Raw genomic sequence first — 18,017 nt, forward strand, 5'->3', positions numbered from 1 at the left:
ATCATCATCTTTAGAGAGATTGAAAAGTTTGCGGATTCTGTTAGCTCTTTTGGGCCCTTGGTGACAAGGCACCGTAGTATCAGTCAGTCCATCTAGGAATATCCTTCTCTCCTTTTTTATGCAATAACCAAGTCGAGAACACTCAGATTGGCATCCACAATGTAACCCTGAACAGATTTGCGCTTCCTTTCTCCCGTTCTTCTCGGTCTGTTAACAGGAATGCCCCCTTACTCAGTAGAGGGTGGACACGGCCATGGGTCAGGACACACTGCTTCATGGGGAAACCTTGTTTGTCATTCCCACCACTGATCCGGACCACATAACCCTTCCATTCTTCATTCAGAGTGTCAGTAGCAACCTCTGTGGCCACACGCTTCTCATAAAAAGTACAAAGTTTGCGTTCATCATCCACTTCATTGAGTTTCTGGCAGCCAGTGGCTGGGAAGGAAATATTCAGATTCATCTTGAAGTAGCTGAATGCCTCTGAGGCGCCACAAAAAAAAGCCATACGTAACTTCTTTAAGAAAATGTAAAAGGATACCACATGACCTTTGTATATAATCTTCATCATTTTTCATGTCCATATTAACATTTTAGTTGAAGTTGTTTTTGGCCTCACTGTATGGCTAGTGTAAAAAACAAAGTTAAGTCCCAAATTCAGCAATTTCTTTGCCTTTGGTTAGATTTAAAATAAAATTAAGAAAACCCTTTTAAAAGTTATACTTACCCATGTTGAAAATTAGGGGAAAAGAAAGAAAAGTGGAAAATAAAAATTACTTGCAATCCCACCAACCATTGATATTGGTAATTTGAAGGAAAGTTTTAATAATATTGCTGTTTGGTTCTCATAATTTATCTGGTACCATAAAAGGGAAGGGAAGCAGAAAACATATATAAGTGCAAGAGTTGCCTGTAAATTTCTGGTGTGAATGTTAATCTCAGAAGGATTAAGAGTTGTAGGAAAACACTGATCCCAAGCCTGGCTTTGTTGGCCTTTCCTATCTGTAAGATCACTGCTTGTTAAGGCTGTCGTCAATTTACTCAGGTACATTTCCATGAGTGGTACACACTGAGATTGTGATTTGGTTGATGATGCCTATTAAGAGTAGTTTAGAAATGTTTCATGTAACGAAGAAAGAGGCTTGATAAGAATGTTATCATCTTATCTCCGGAACTTCTTTTAAATTCTGGGCAGAACTTTGAGAGTATATTTTTAAATTATACCTTATGCAAAGGTATTGAAGGTGATGAAAAAGTACACTGAATGTTAATCATGTTTGACTTTTTACAAGTCATAATTTAGGCAGGGTCAATGCTCCTTTTCTGATAAGCTGCTTTAGCTACTACTTCTGTTTCTCCTAGGGCAAAACAAAAGTGGTTCTGTTTAGTAAGTTAAAGTGATAGGCTTTCCTGGTTAAGAAAACCACTATATGTATATACAGATATTTAGGTTATTTATTTTGTTAGAAACCCATTAAAGAAATTCCTGTGTTTGTGATTATGAGAATATTTAGTCACTCTGCCAACTCTGAATTTATTCCTGTGGCTTAGTTTTGATGTCAGGGGCATTATTGCCATTACTTAATGCCTTAAAGAGAAATTAAGGGATTGAATGGATAGTTTCATAGTAAGGATTTGAAGATTTCAAGTATGGTCTGGGGACATATAAGAAATTTAGAAAGGCAGCTGTCTTGTCAATTTGCTGCTTTTTATTGGGCTGCTGAAAGTTGATTAAGTTTCTTGATGTTATATATTTTTCCCAAACTCTCTGACACAAGTATAAGTCTTCCTTCAGTGTGTTCGGATATATGAGATTATCTGTCCATTTTCTTTTCTTTTTTTTTTTTCCCTTCAGAGACATCTTTCCCGGGGCTTGTCATTCTCAAATATGGATAGATGACTCTCGCGGCTAGCCATGTAGCTGTCATCTCAGGAACTCCCTTCTCCATCATTCTGGAAGTTTTCTGTGCATCTCTCCTTTTCACTTTTTTGTATTCTCTGTCATCTTCTTTACCAGCTTACTTTTCCATTTTGGTAGGACATACTTTTGAGATCTTATATGTCTGAAAATATCTTTATTCTCTTTTCAGTCCCTATTGAAAGATTCATTGGCTGTAGAATTCTGCTTTAGAAGTAAATTTCCCTCAGGATGTTTTTAGTTAAATGTCAATCTTGGAAAAGAAAGAAAAGTGGAAAATAAAAATTACTTGCAATCCCACCAACCATTGATATTGGTAATTTGAAGGAAAGTTTTAATAATATTGCTGTTTGGTTCTCATAATTTATCTGGTACCATAAAAGGGAAGGGAAGCAGAAAACATATATAAGTGCAAGAGTTGCCTGTAAATTTCTGGTGTGAATGTTAATCTCAGAAGGATTAAGAGTTGTAGGAAAACACTGATCCCAAGCCTGGCTTTGTTGGCCTTTCCTATCTGTAAGATCACTGCTTGTTAAGGCTGTCGTCAATTTACTCAGGTACATTTCCATGAGTGGTACACACTGAGATTGTGATTTGGTTGATGATGCCTATTAAGAGTAGTTTAGAAATGTTTCATGTAACGAAGAAAGAGGCTTGATAAGAATGTTTTTATGCTTACCAAGAGAATCTCTCAGTGGTTGGCCATTTGCACATTGGGTCAAAGTGCACGGTAATATTGGCTGTATCAAATTAAATTTTCTGCAAATGCCATTTGCTAAACCGGAACTTCTTTTAAATTCTGGGCAGAACTTTGAGAGTATATTTTTAAATTATACCTTATGGAAGAAAGAGGCTTGATAAGAATGTTATCATCTTATCTCCGGAACTTCTTTTAAATTCTGGGCAGAACTTTGAGAGTATATTTTTAAATTATACCTTATGCAAAGGTATTGAAGGTGATGAAAAAGTACACTGAATGTTAATCATGTTTGACTTTTTACAAGTCATAATTTAGGCAGGGTCAATGCTCCTTTTCTGATAAGCTGCTTTAGCTACTACTTCTGTTTCTCCTAGGGCAAAACAAAAGTGGTTCTGTTTAGTAAGTTAAAGTGATAGGCTTTCCTGGTTAAGAAAACCACTATATGTATATACAGATATTTAGGTTATTTATTTTGTTAGAAACCCATTAAAGAAATTCCTGTGTTTGTGATTATGAGAATATTTAGTCACTCTGCCAACTCTGAATTTATTCCTGTGGCTTAGTTTTGATGTCAGGGGCATTATTGCCATTACTTAATGCCTTAAAGAGAAATTAAGGGATTGAATGGATAGTTTCATAGTAAGGATTTGAAGATTTCAAGTATGGTCTGGGGACATATAAGAAATTTAGAAAGGCAGCTGTCTTGTCAATTTGCTGCTTTTTATTGGGCTGCTGAAAGTTGATTAAGTTTCTTGATGTTATATATTTTTCCCAAACTCTCTGACACAAGTATAAGTCTTCCTTCAGTGTGTTCGGATATATGAGATTATCTGTCCATTTTCTTTTCTTTTTTTTTTTTCCCTTCAGAGACATCTTTCCCGGGGCTTGTCATTCTCAAATATGGATAGATGACTCTCGCGGCTAGCCATGTAGCTGTCATCTCAGGAACTCCCTTCTCCATCATTCTGGAAGTTTTCTGTGCATCTCTCCTTTTCACTTTTTTGTATTCTCTGTCATCTTCTTTACCAGCTTACTTTTCCATTTTGGTAGGACATACTTTTGAGATCTTATATGTCTGAAAATATCTTTATTCTCTTTTCAGTCCCTATTGAAAGATTCATTGGCTGTAGAATTCTGCTTTAGAAGTAAATTTCCCTCAGGATGTTTTTAGTTAAATGTCAATCTTTCAGACTTCAACATTTGGTAATGGCAGATTAGGTAATTTGGGCCAATCCACCCACTGAGGAAAATAGGTAAGTTAGACTTTAAAAAACCTGCCTGAAGTAAAGTGCTAACAGAAGAGTGAAGAATTACCAGGCCAGGATCTGGGCTAGGCTAGAGGCCCAGGGAGGTGAGTCCAGGGTTTGGGGCCATTATTAGCTGAAATTAGAGAAGGCAGCTGAGAAGGTGAAAGACTGAAAGGGATTTTTGATATCTTCAGTGGGCTAAGGGAATAAAGGATTTGGTGTCCAAGGTGGCTCTGAACCCCTTCTCAGTTTGGGTAGGGACCCCGAAAAGCTGCACCCTAGGAGTAAGTGTGGACCAGATATAGAACAGGCCCTCTTGAAATTACCACTCAGCTTCAAATATTTAAATCACTGAAATCAGTTTAAAGTGATTTGGAGTGCTACTGTTCCCAGGCATCCCCAAACTGCTAGGGCTTCCAGGAACCTGGAAGAAGCAAATTTAAATTTTCTCTAAAGGAAAAAACACCAGTATTTCTTCAAATAATTTTGCAAATAGAAAACTTGGTACACACTCAGAAAATAACCCCAGATACACAAGGAGAAAAGGTGACAAAAATGAAAAATAGTAGAACCAACAGAAGATAGAAACAGACTGGGATAAATCTAGACATTGGCATTCTCATGCTTAGATTTTACAATAACAATGTTTGCTGTGTTCAAGGAGATGAAAGATTAGATGGAACATTTGAAGAAAGAGTTGGAAACTATAAAAAGAAATGAGTAGAAATTTTAAAATTGAAAAAGAGAATAATAGATTAGGGCCTTAAAGATTAAGAGATAATTAGTGAACCAGAAGATGTGATAGAAGAAAATGCTAGAGTAAAGCACAGAAAAGATGATAAAAATACATAGATGAAAGGATAAAAGAAAGAAGATACAGTGAGAAGGTCTAATAAAAGTATTTTTGGAATCCTTGAAGGAGAGAGAAGAGTAAGGATGGGTACAACCAATATTTGAAGAGATATTGCCTGAGATTTTGCCAAAAGTGAGGAAGGCCATGTATTTAAGAAGTCCAGAAATCTCAAGCAACATTATAAAAAGAAATACATTTACCTAGGTTGAAAACCAAAGACAAAGGGGAAATCTGAAAAGCAATCAAAGAAAGAAGATTACCTACAAGCACCTCTTAATAGCTGATTTGTAAACCAACAGGACAGTAAAAGCCAGAAGACGGTGGAATGATATCTATAAAAAAAGAAAATAACTTTTCCGCCTGCCAAGCCAGAGTTCTATACCCAGAATAAAGATTAAAGACATTTTCAGACCAACAAAAATTGAGAGAATTTGCCATGAGCAGACCTGTGCTAAGGAAATATTAAAGAATGTTCTTCAGATAGAAGGAGAATGATCCCAGATGGAAGCAGAGAGCTGCAGGAAAAAAAGAAAAGCAACAGTAAATGTTTGGGTAAACCTAAATGAATATTAACTATCTAAAACAACAATAATAGCCTTTTGAGTTTAACATACATGTAAAATTATGGTGGCAATGATGGCATATTTAAATCAGGTTGGATAAAAATGGAATTAAAGTATTTCTATAGTCCTTGAGTTGCCCGGGAATTGGTAAAACTACTCAGCAATGTTAGACTTTAAGTCACAAAACCATGTTTTAATTTTGAGAGAACCGTTAAGAGTATATGTTAATAGAGTATATCTTACCAGCTAATAGAAGGAGAAAAATGGAATGATAAAAGTAATAGATACCAAAGAAGGCAAGAAAGGAGAGAAAAAGAAACAGAGCTTAAGTATAAATACTTAAGATGATAGATTTAAATCCGAATAGGTCCATTAAATGTAAAAGCAGTAACTAGCCTAATTAAAATATAAACATTGTTTAACTGTATAAAAATAATTAAACACAATTGTTTGATGTTTATTATACAGCAAGGTTGAAAGTAAAAGGTAAAATAAAAATATATAAAATGCAAATACACTCAATAGAAAGATGGCGTAACTATTTCAGAAAAAGTATACTTGAAGCAGAAGCAAAGAGCATTACTAAATGTGAAGAGAGACACTTTGTAATGATAAAAAATATGAGATTTCAGGATATGTAACTGTAGCATTCTTTGTGCCCTATACCACATCCCCCTGCCCCCTGATTTCATTTTAGCTATTATATATATCTCCCCATGCGTAGCCAGCATCTTACCGCACTATGCTTCTCTCTCTGGGGCCTACGAAAGCTGCTCAGGTGAAATCTGGAAGTGTGGGAGAGCTAACATTCCCAGGGCAAGCCTCAAGTAGTGGAGGGACTGAAATCAGTAGATAAATTCTCCAACTTTCTCTTCCTCAGAGTGACAGTTCTGTATGGTTCGTTAGGGGGTTCCTGGTGGAATTTAACCTCAGCTCCTTACTGCAGTCATCTGCTCAGTAATACATCCTTTATTGGTTCTCCTTCCTCCCATCTCTGTTTCTTCACTGTGCTTCCTGGAGTCACCTCCGATTATCTGCCCTGAAGTCCATGTCTCAGGCCACACTTTTGGGGGAGCTCAAACTAAGAAAAAGAATCTAAATTTGTAAATTGAATGTAAATTTGTAAGAATGTAAATTTCTATCTAATGAAATAGTTTTAAAAGAAAATTCTCTCTTTTTTCTCTCCCTTATCTATATGCAAAAAGTGCCAGAAACACAAGGGGAAATAGATGAAGCCACAATCATAACATATTTTTTTAGTACCTGGTAGAACAAGAGACAAATATCAGTTAAGGATCAGATTTGAGCAGCATGATCAACAGAAAGAACACTTACCAAAACTGATCATATCCTGGGCTGCAAAGTAAATTGACACAGTTTAAAGGCTTGAAATCATAGATATGGTCTCTGAACATAGTAGAAACAAGTTAGAAAAAAATACCTTGAAAATCTGTGTATATTTGGTGGAAATTAAAACATAAAAGTTCTCAATAATTCATGGATGAAAGAAGACATTATAGTGGAAATTAGAAAATACTTTGAATTGAAAGATAATGAAAATACTACATATCAAACTTGTAGGATGCAGGTAAGATGTCTCAGAGGGAAATTTATAGCTGTAAAAGCATATATTAGAAAAGAGGAAAGGCTGAAAATCAGTGAGGTAATAATTCATCTCAAGAGGTTAGGAAAAGAACTTGCTAAATCCAAAGACTGTAGAAAGAAGGAAATAAAAAAAACCCTTGAAAGTAAAAGCTTGGAAATGATATTCCATGAAAACTGATGTAACATGAGACAAGGTAAACATTAAGTCCAAAAACAATACTATTAGGGGCATTTAAAAATTATAAAAGGGTTAATTCATCAGGTTGCTTTGGTAATTCAATTCTGTAACTACTTCATAGTGTAGCCTTAAAATATACAAGCAAAAACGGACAGAATTAAGGGAAAAATTAGATTCATGGTAATTGTGGAAGACTTTAACACACTCTCAATTACAGAACAAGGAGACAGAAAAATCACTTAAGGTGAAGAAATCAAGATGAACATATTTGCCTAATTAACCTAAATAGAACATTATACCTAGTAGATGCTGAATACACATTCTTTTCAAATGAATATGGAACATTTACCACTACTGCCATGAAGCAGATCTCAACCTGTTTCATAGGATTAAAAGAACATATTTGCCTAATTAACCTAAATAGAACATTATACCTAGTAGATGCTGAATACACATTCTTTTCAAATAAATATGGAACATTTACCACTACTGCCATGAAGCAGATCTCAACCTGTTTCATAGGATTAAAATCATGTTTCTTCACCAAGGTGGATTTAAGCTAGAACTCAAAGCAACAAAAGAAAACCAGAATATCTTCAAATGCTTGGAAATTAAGCAATACACCTATAAATAACCCATGAGTGAAGAAGAAATAACAATGAAAATTAGAAAATATTTTGGACTGAATGATAATGAACTTGCTACATACTAAAATTTGTGGGATGCAGCTAATGTGGAGTCGAGAGAGAATTTTAGCTATAAGTATAAATACATACATGCGTACATACATACATAAAAAGAGAAAGGCTGAAACTCACTGATCTAAGAATCCATTTCAAGAAATTAGAAAAAATAACAGCAAATTGAAGGCATGAAAAAGAGAAAGAAAAGATGTACAAATATAAGAGCAGAAACTAATGATATAGAAAACAATTTATAAAAAAGGATAAATAAGGCCATAGTTAGTCCTTTGAAAAAAAATTAACAAAATTGGTAATCCTGGTAAGTCTAATCAAGAAAAAAGAGAGAAAAATAATGTTAGCAATTAAAAAGAGAAAACACTATACAGCCTATGGATAGTAAAAGGAGTATAAAAAGATATTGTGAATGACTTTATACCCCTCAAAAAAGTTGAAAATTTAGATGTAATAGAAAATTCTTAGGAAACCATAGTACACAAGAAAGATTGAAATATATGAATTGTATCCTACCTATTAGATCAAATCTGTATTTCTTTCCCTTGTTTCTTTAGGATCTGGCATTCTGTCATCTGCATTTCCTCATTAATTAACAGATTTGTGGAGATAATCTTTGTTGCCCCTTGTCTTTACTTTCTACCTGTCTCTTTATTGATAGGATATATGTAATGTTGGCATTTATCTGATTTATTAGTGAAGAACGAAGAGATTCAAACTGCCAAGAGATCAGGGAAACCTAGATCAATCCAGAACTTTTCTGTGCTCTTCAGGGGTTCCACATGTCACATTATGCCAGTACTTCTAGTACTGTGTTGAATAAGAGTGGGGAAGTGGGCATCCTTGTCTTGTTCCAGATCTTAGAGGAAAAGCCTTCAATTCTTGTCATTGCCCCTTGTCTTTACTTTCTACCTGTCTCTTTATTGATAGGTAGGATATATGTAATGTTGGCATTTATCTGATTTATTAGTGAAGAACGAAGAGATTCAAACTGCCAAGAGATCAGGGAAACCTAGATCAATCCAGAACTTTTCTGTGCTCTTCAGGGGTTCCACATGTCACATTATGCCGGTACTTCTAGTACTGTGTTGAATAAGAGTGGGGAAGTGGGCATGAAGTAGTCTTGGTTCTTAAACCTTTATATGTCTTAGTTATTTCATGTGTTTTTTGATGGAAAGGGTTGTGGAGAATGAATCAAAGAGCAAGTTTTCATCTGAACCTAGAAATTCTAGAATAGTTGTTTGTTCTCATTTTTTGGCAGGGTCATAGATCGTTAAAAACTTATTTTCAACTTCCTGAGAAGAGGGTATTACTGTATGCGGTATATAATTTGAGAATTTAAGCTTACAAATAAGTACAAAGGTTATTTCCTATTTTTATGTTAAAGGAATATTATTTCAATCCTAATAATGAAAGCTACCACCTATCTGCTTTTAGGTTGGAATGTTGCATCACCAGGTAGAAGAACATGAAAAAGTCAAGCAAGAGATGGCCATGGAGTATAAGCAGGAGTTAAAGAAACTACATGAAGAAGTAAGATTTAGTTCTGTTACATGTTGTGTAGTTCTGTCTCTTTAACCCTTGAGAATTTTGTTAATGAGAGCTAGCTTCTACTTCCTGATATTGGAAGTACATATTCCAATGGGAGGTACAGGGGTGGAAAACTATTTCTCTGTCCTTGAGTCCAGGCAAAGAATCTTTCCTAATTATATGTTTGTTACTACCTAGAACAGGCATTCTAAAATATGTTTCTTGGTTGAGTACCTGAAAGAAATAGAGCTATTTTTGTATAATACTGTGAAATATTGATACCAAAAAAAAGTTTAATATTTTGATTTTTGAGTTAAATCAGTTACTAGATTTTAAATAATGGAGGATCCAAAGGTTTAAGAAGCATTTTTGGATGAATAAGAAAAGTAAGAAAATTTTATCCATTAATTCAATTTTATTCTTCAGATTTGGAAAAAACTGCTTTTATTTTGATTTAACTCTGAAGTACTCTTCTCCTGCTTAGTGAATATCAGTGCCCACAGGAGCAAGGCTTCTGAACCACAGGCCTAGAGGAAAGAGAAAGAAACTTTATTTGCTGTTTTTATTGTGGGGGTGGGCGGTGGAGTCCTTAATGCAGGGCTATTGTAATAAAATTTAAGTTTTGTTTAAAAAATTATCTTTTTGAAAAATTTTTTATTTGAATATATTTCTTTGCTAGTGTTTGTTTTCCATATATAATTTTGAGTTTTGTTTTTTATTTTAGTTTGCAAATCTAACATGCTGTCAATCTATTTTCAATAGTACTGGTTAGCACTGCTCTTACTTTCATGATACCAATTTGTCCCATCACCATTTACAAATTTTTAAGTTTTCAATATAGAAATAACTGTCTTTATAGTTAGGCAGATTGAAGAGAAGCTATGAGAAGCTGCAGAAAAAGCAAATGAGGGAATTCCGAGGAAATACCAAAAATCACAGGGAGGACCAGTCTGAAATTGAGAGGTTAACTGGAAAAATAGAGGTATGTTCTCAGTAATAATTTGTTCAAAGTGACTGTCAGCCTTCATGTAGGAAAATGCTGCCTCTAATGGTGCTATTTCCTGAAGCCAATTTTCTGCCATCTCCAGGACTGCCACTGAGCTATTTCAAAGGTAGGAGGGTAATCCACTATATATCTTATCATCGTCTGGTTCCCTGTGGTTAATGGGGTTACTAGCTATCAATAATTCTCAACAGGGCAGTACCACCCTTAGAGGGCATTTGGAAATGTATGGAAACATTTTTTTGGGTTGTCAGAATGACTGAGCATGAAACTGGCATTTAGGGGCAGGGACCAGGCATACTGAACATGCCTGGGACTGTTCCACACAGGAAGGATTATTGTACCTAAAGACCAGTATCTCTCCCATTGAGAAACATTGACTGCCAGTTACTAGCAGTCCTTCCTGGGCCATGTCCTTTTCTTATTTATCATTGTATCTCAAGCACCTAATAGAGTAGGGGCTTCGTAAATGTGGAAAGTACGTGGCTTTTTTTTTCAGAGTATTCCATATATCAGATTGCTCAGAGTATTCCGTATATCAGATTGCTTATCCCCAGTTTGCATTTAGATATAGTAAGCCATTCAGCTCCCTCTTTGCTGACTTTGTTTTTATTAAGACAGCATAACTGGCCTTTGAGTTTCTTGGTATTCTTTCCTCCATAGATATTTTGCTCCATTTTTATAAATATTGGACTCATTTTCTTGATCATGCAATCTGAAGTTACTATTGATCCATCATTAATTTTGAATTGTTTTGGCTTTGGGTTACAATATCTGTTAAAATTTAGTACAGATTTCCTTTGTTATTAAAATTTGTTATTAAAATCTGTTGAGATAATAAAAATTTGGATGTTAAAGAATATTTTGTTATCTGAATCTACTTGGTTCCTGAGGTTTTAGATACTGAGAAGTAAGAATTGGGCTACCAACAAACTTATCTGAAAATTTATTTGAATTTATTCAATTTCTGGTTCTGGATATCAAAAATTTAGGCGGTGAGGCACATCTGTAATCATTTTTTGATATTTTAGTTATCTTAGAATCAATGTTTTGAAAAATCACAAGAAGTTAGAATATCCCTTAGGTGGCAGCAAATCTATGAAAGTCATCATGAACCCAGTGTTCAGCATCTGTGTTTCATAGTCTTCACCATTAGGGTGTTAAATTTAGAAAGACAGATATAAAGAGGCACAGTATGTGAGGAATTCAGTATTACTCTACAGTTCTATCAGCTAAGTGAGTAATGGGGCTCCTGCTGCGGAGGAAGGTGCAGTGTACTGAGGGAAATGGGGAAAAATTAAATCAAAAGTGAGTCTGGGAAGTAGTGACAGCTAAGAGAAGCACTTAGAAGTTAAGTACCTTAATTGCCTCCTCAGGAATTTCGTCAGAAATCACTGGACTGGGAGAAGCAACGCTTGATTTATCAGCAACAGGTATCTTCTCTAGAGGCACAAAGGAAGGCGCTGGCTGAACAATCAGAGATAATTCAGGTAGGCCTAACACATTTTAAAATAATGAGAGGCAGACAGGTTTTGATTAAATTCTAACTACCTTAATGCAGCTCCTGGTGCCATTCAGTCTCTTCAGTTTCTCTCTGCTAACCCTGCTCTCTTTCTTATATAGTAAGCTAGTGAGCCGACCCTCCTCTAGTTTCAGGCATGTCCTCTTCAGCATCTAGACACGCCCAGATATGTATCTCCTCCTTTGCACACATGCGCACATGCTAGCTCACTCTTTTTTTCTCACCATTTTTTTTTTATTGATTATATGTATTTGTGGGGTACAGAATCGAGTATCAATACATGTGTACAGTATGTGGTGATCAAATCAGGATAATTAGTATACTCATGTTTGCAAAATGTAATCAGTCTTTGTGACCCTTAAAAATTTCTTGCCAATCCCCCCTCCCTCCCCCTTTCCCAACCTCTAATAACCACAGTTCTGTTCTCCTTTTTTTGAAAGTTTAATTAATGTATTATTGTGATTTTCTTTCTTTTCTTTCATTTTAGCTCCCATTTATGAGTGAGGACATGCAATATTTCTCTTTCTCTGCCTGGCTTATTTCACTTAATATAATTTTCTCCAAGTTCATCCCTGTAGCTGCAAATGGCAGAATTTCATTCTTTTCTATGGCAGAGTAGTATCCACACTTCTTTCTCACTGGCTCAGTCATTCTCTGTCACTGTCTTGCACATCCACGCTCACTCTCCTAATTTTGGTCTCTCACTTTCCCTCTCTCCTCCCACCTTCTCTTCCATTTCTTTCTCTCTCTGTCATTGGCTGTCTTAGCTCTACTTCTGTCCTGGCTTGCTCTGTCTCTGTGATAGCTGGGGCACCTAGCTGAGGTGCATCAGCCAGGGAGGTTCAGTTAGCTTATCTGATTGGACACAGATGCTGAGAGACTCACACTGATTTGGTGCACACACTAGCCAAAAGTAATATCTTTGTGGCAGCAGAAACACTTTTTTGTAACACTGGTAGAAACTTTTTTTTTTTTATGAAGAACTCATAGCTTAAGCACAAACAAAAAATAGACACCTAATTTAGGAATTTGTCTTCTTAGAACATATTCAGCTTGTTTGCTTTTTCAATTAGAATCAAGAACACAAAGGGAAATGAGTATTTGTGACCATCTATAACGTGCTAGATACCATCTCAGTGTTTCTTCTAGGTGCAGTCTGTGTATATTATCTGTTTAATATCGTAGTAATCCATCAAGGTTGGTAGTTATCTCAATGTTACAGAGTGAAGGAATAGACTAGGTAAGTTAAGAGAGTTAGAAGGAAGGTTTTTTTTGTTTTTTAAAAACATCTGTATTTATTTGCTGCTTTAAGTCTCAGTAATGTATTGGCTATATGTTCGTCCCTCTGAAATATCATCAGCTGTCTGATAAGCTACCAAAAATGGCTCTGCTGTGAGTGACTCTACTCAGAATGGCAGGAGAGACCCACAGCAACCCCAAGAAAGAAAGCTATTTTCTGGGCTGCAGCAAGCTATGCAGCCAGAGCAGGCCAGGGAAATCCTGAGAAGTCAAGGCCAGGGTTTTTTTTTTTACTTGAATGCTAAAACATTCAAACTAAATAACTATAAGATATCATTATATTCTAATTATAGCTTTTAGGTTGGCAAAAAAGCAAATTGAGCCCTAATTTTTACAGTTCTCAATTATTTATCCATGGAGTGCTATAATTGATTGCAGGTCCTTTTTTTTTTTTTTTTTCAAATTACTGTTAGCCTATTTCAAATTACTATTGTGATTATTGATCCTACATAATTAAAAATTCATTGTTAGTAAAAATGGGATTTTTATTTACCATAATTCAGCTAGGGCTAGAATAAGAATTCTTTAAAGAGCCAGCATTTGTTTTCCCTACTAAGAGTATTTGAATTATGTTTCTGAAAGTTCCATTTAAACTAGGAATGTCTGATTGTTTACCTAAAAAAAATGTTAATTATAAATGTACTTATCATTCTCTCTTAGAAACTAAACAAAATTATTTCTGTGATTCAGTATGTGCTAGTACTGTATGATCATTTTTTAAACATTTAAATAAACTTCTGTATACCTATTACCTAGAATCAGTAATTATCATTATCTTGCCAATCTTTTTTTATTGTGGTTGGTAAAAACATAAAATTTGTCACCTTAGCTATTTTTAAGCGTACTGTACATTAATGTTCACTGTATGCACATTGTTGCGCAACAGGTCTCTAGAACTTTTTCATCTCGTAAAACTGAAACTCTATACCCTTCCCTTCTTTTTATTTTTGGCTGGAATATTACAGAGCAAAGTGCAGTCATCATCTTATTTCCCAACAAGTAAGGACTTAAAAAAAACAACTACTACAATACACCAGCATCACATTAACAGAATAAATAACTTCTTAATATAATTTAATATCCAGTCTGATCAAATTTTTCCAGGTATCTAAAAAAACTTTTTTTACACTTGGATGTTTGAGTCAGAATCCAGTTAAGGTTAACACATTGTATTTGGTTGATATGTGGGACACCATTGAACAATAACAGTAGAAAATCTGAGAGATTGGGTAAATGGATATCAACATTCCCCCTCCCATTTAAAAAAATTCTTGATGTAATTTTTTTTCTTTTTTTTTTTTAACATCTGAAAGTGGAATTCAATAATAATTTCTCACTCTTTGAGTTATATATTTGCTTGAGTTCTTTTCTTTCAGTCAGCTATTAAAATTATATAATACATGTTCATTTTAGTATAGTGAGAAAATGCAGGTAAAATGAGAATTAAATAAAACCACCCATAATTTCACCTTTAGAGATTTGCTATGATTAACATCTTGGTGTAAATTTCTTCTGACTTTTTCTATGCTTATATACAGTGAACATTACATTCATGTACATTTAGTAGGAAAAAAATTGTACACACTGTGTATGGGATGGATAGGGAAGTTGCAAACTTTGAAAAATGCCAAGAATAGTAAAGTGTTGGTAATTTTTGAAGATAAGTGGTGGATATATCAGGGTTCACCATTTTATTTCTATATTTGTGTATGTTTGAAGATTTCCATGGAACATAATTTAAAAATGTATAGAGTGGTTACTATGTGATGGGCACTATGTTAAGCACTTTATAATAAAGTATTTTATTGAATTTTCACAAATTTGAAAATTTTCTTTTTTAAATGTGACATGTAAACAAATGTGTATTTACAATGATTGCGTAGAAGTCCACTGTATCATTAAACGTATCATAATTTGTGTAACCAGTCCTTGATTGTAGAACATTTAGTGTCTTACTTTTCACTCTTGTTAATAGTACTTGGATGAACATCTTTATATAAACATTTAGGAGTGTTTGCCTATTTATTTGCTTAGGAAATGGCTGTAGAAGTGAAATTGCTGCATCAGAGTAGTTGTACCTTCTTAAAGATTTTAACATGTATCACCAGAGTTTTCTCTAAAGGTGTGCTGATGCAGACTTTCCCCAGCGGTATGTGATCGTGTCCGTTTCCTCACACTTTCCCAGCATTGGGCATGGTCAGTTCTTTTGACTTTCCCCACTTGCAGGCTTGTCTTTGCCAATCTTATAGGTGAAAAAAATGGTATCTGATTGTTTTAGTTTGTATTTTTTAAATTACGAGTGAGGTTGAGCATTTTTATTTTCATTTATTTATGGCTATTTTCATTCTTTTGTAAATTGTGTTCTTTGCTCATTTTTATTTTAGGATGCTTATGTTTTACTATTTTGAAAGAGCTTCTTATATATTAAGTATGAAGTATTAGCCCTCTGCTGTTATTTTGCAGTTGTGTGTGTTTACCCAATTTACCTTAATTTTGCCGAGTGGTTTTTATGGAAATACAATTGTTTTATAAACAATTATTTAGAATTGCTTAATTATATCAATTTTTTCTTTGGTGTTTCTATCTTTGACGTCATACTATAAAGTCTTACCTAAGCCAAGATTTCTTCTGATGCTGTATAACTTCTTTTTAATATATTTTATCTAAAAATTATTTTGGTGTAAGGTATTTGATAGGTATCTAAAATTTTTTTTCAAATAATTAACCACATAATTTATTGACTGTTACATTTTGAGAATTTGACAGCATGATTCTAAAATTTATATGGGGGGAATTGAAGAGGGGAAAAATAAATATAATTTATATGGAATGATAAATGAATGATACTAGTCAACATTTTTTAAAAGAAGAGTCATGGTTGGTTCTATCAAATATTAAAATGTATTTTAATGTTTGATCTATCATAAAAAGTACAGTTGTTAAACAATGTGATATTATTAGATGCAATGACAGATGATGGTTATATAAGCACAGGAAAAGGATCAATATAGATGAAAATACAAAGTCATTTCTGTCTATAAGGCAAGGAATCATCTGCTACTTTCCCCCTTGCTTAAACAGTACAATTATGAAGAAGAAATATTCAGGGAAATCTTAGAGAACATTAAGAACATTTGAAAAAAATTAAAATATTAAGTCAACCTAAAGTGTAAAATGTTTAGCTGGTAAACAATATGTGAGAAAAGCAGAGTTTGCATTATATACATTTTTCTCTTGAAATATTTAGATGAACTATGAGATACTGTTCAAGTTCATTTAAAATCTACTGTTCAATTATATGCATTGATTATATGTTTAAAAGCATCATTTTCCTGTCACAACTTATGAAGAAAAGATGATACTAACTCAAATGTTAATCTCTTGTCTTGGTAGAATTATAAGAATTAATCGAATTGTCTGGCTCAGGCCTACTGTTTAAAAGTTTTTAGTGACACAGACACAACAGTGATAAGAGGATCTTACTGGGAGCTGTATTCTTAGTAGGCTCTTCAAGCTACTGCCTAGTGCGAATGCTGCGAGGCTGTTGCCTACACTCACATATTTGGAGTTGACAGTGATGGGGAGCTTGGTAAGGGATTGATGTCTGCAATGGTCATGCCTTCATACAGGGATCCTTTGGAAAATAAAAAGCCCTGTTGCTTCATATCACATTGTGTTCAATAATCTTACTATCTGGTAGAGTCATTTTCTTGAAGCACCAGGAAGTTCATACCACAAATCCAGAAGAGGATTTGAATTCAACCCCCAATCCCCAGCCACTTCCCTGTTCTCTCTCACACTAGCTGCTCACCCTTGGCTTTTGCTTCTGTCTCTTTGATGTAAATTGCCTTCTTAATTGTTTCTTTACTTTTTACCACCTCTGCTGTGACTTATGTGGTTGAAATAACTCCACCCACTCTAATAGAATAGAATTTAGAATTCTAAATGTTAAATTAATAAGAGAAATTTCTGGTTTCTGGTTCAAAAAATTAGTGGTTAGTGCAAAAAAAAAGTTTAGAAAGTATATTAACCTTAAAATATCTCTAAAACCAGCTGTTTAAGAGAAAAAAAATCATTATAGGTGGTTTATGTGATTATTTCTGACTTTCTTAGTATTAGGAGAGGTATCCTTGAGATTAGTCTAGTGCAGTGCTAATAGAAATATGAGTCACATTTGTAACTTAAAATTTTCTAGTAATCGTATTAAAAAGGTAAAGAGAAACAGGTAAAATTAGTTATAAGAATATATTTTGGGGTTCTGGTCAAGATGGCAGAATAGATGGTTCTCAGCGCCACTCTCTCCCACAAATCAACCAAATTTACAACTATTAAAATGTAACATCAGCCAAGCTGGGGCCGCTGGAGCTCAGGGAAAGAGGAGGAGAGACCTACGGAGTTCATGAAGGCTGGAGAAACTATGATGAGAGAAAGAAAAAGCTGCTCTGAGCATTTCAGGCCCCAGCTGCTTTAAGGCTCCAGCTGATTAGCACATGGAGCAGGAGCCGCCAGAAGCTGCAGCTGTGCCCTTCAGATGGAGTTACTTGGAAGCAGCAAGAAAGAAGAGGACCTTGGCGGCCCCTAGGACAGCAAGACCGCTAATAAGTTTCCCAGGGACCCACACAAGAGCGAGGAGCCAGAACAACTGAAAAAAGGGAGCCATTCAGAGGCCAGCAAGTCATCACAAGGGACTAGCACAGGGCCCATCCCATGGGAAGTGTTTGGAGGATGGGCGGTGGGCGAGATGGGAACACCGGGAGAACACTGGGACACAGCAAGGACAGCCAACCTGCCCTACAAACAGCACAGGATCACTCAGAGGAGAATGGTCAGGAATGCAGAATTGCATGGGGTGCAGTTTGATGAAAAAACTCAGGCCCAGATCAGAGATTCTACAGAACACAGAT

General features: G+C 34.9%; 1 protein-coding gene across 1 annotated transcript in view; it reads left to right on the plus strand.

The window, feature by feature from the left end:
• The window catches only part of CEP63 (centrosomal protein 63kDa), a 55,517-nt gene that overhangs the window by 19,747 nt on the left and 17,753 nt on the right, over positions 1 to 18,017 (plus strand). Inside the window, exons 3-5 of the mRNA XM_008568220.1 lie at positions 9,197 to 9,292; positions 10,149 to 10,271; positions 11,669 to 11,782. Coding sequence (XP_008566442.1) covers positions 9,197 to 9,292; positions 10,149 to 10,271; positions 11,669 to 11,782 — 333 coding nt within the window. The remainder of the gene's footprint in view (positions 1 to 9,196; positions 9,293 to 10,148; positions 10,272 to 11,668; positions 11,783 to 18,017) is intronic.

This window comes from Galeopterus variegatus, unplaced genomic scaffold (genome assembly GCF_000696425.1).
Source record: "Galeopterus variegatus unplaced genomic scaffold, G_variegatus-3.0.2 Scaffold388, whole genome shotgun sequence".
Lineage (NCBI taxonomy): Eukaryota > Metazoa > Chordata > Mammalia > Dermoptera > Cynocephalidae > Galeopterus > Galeopterus variegatus.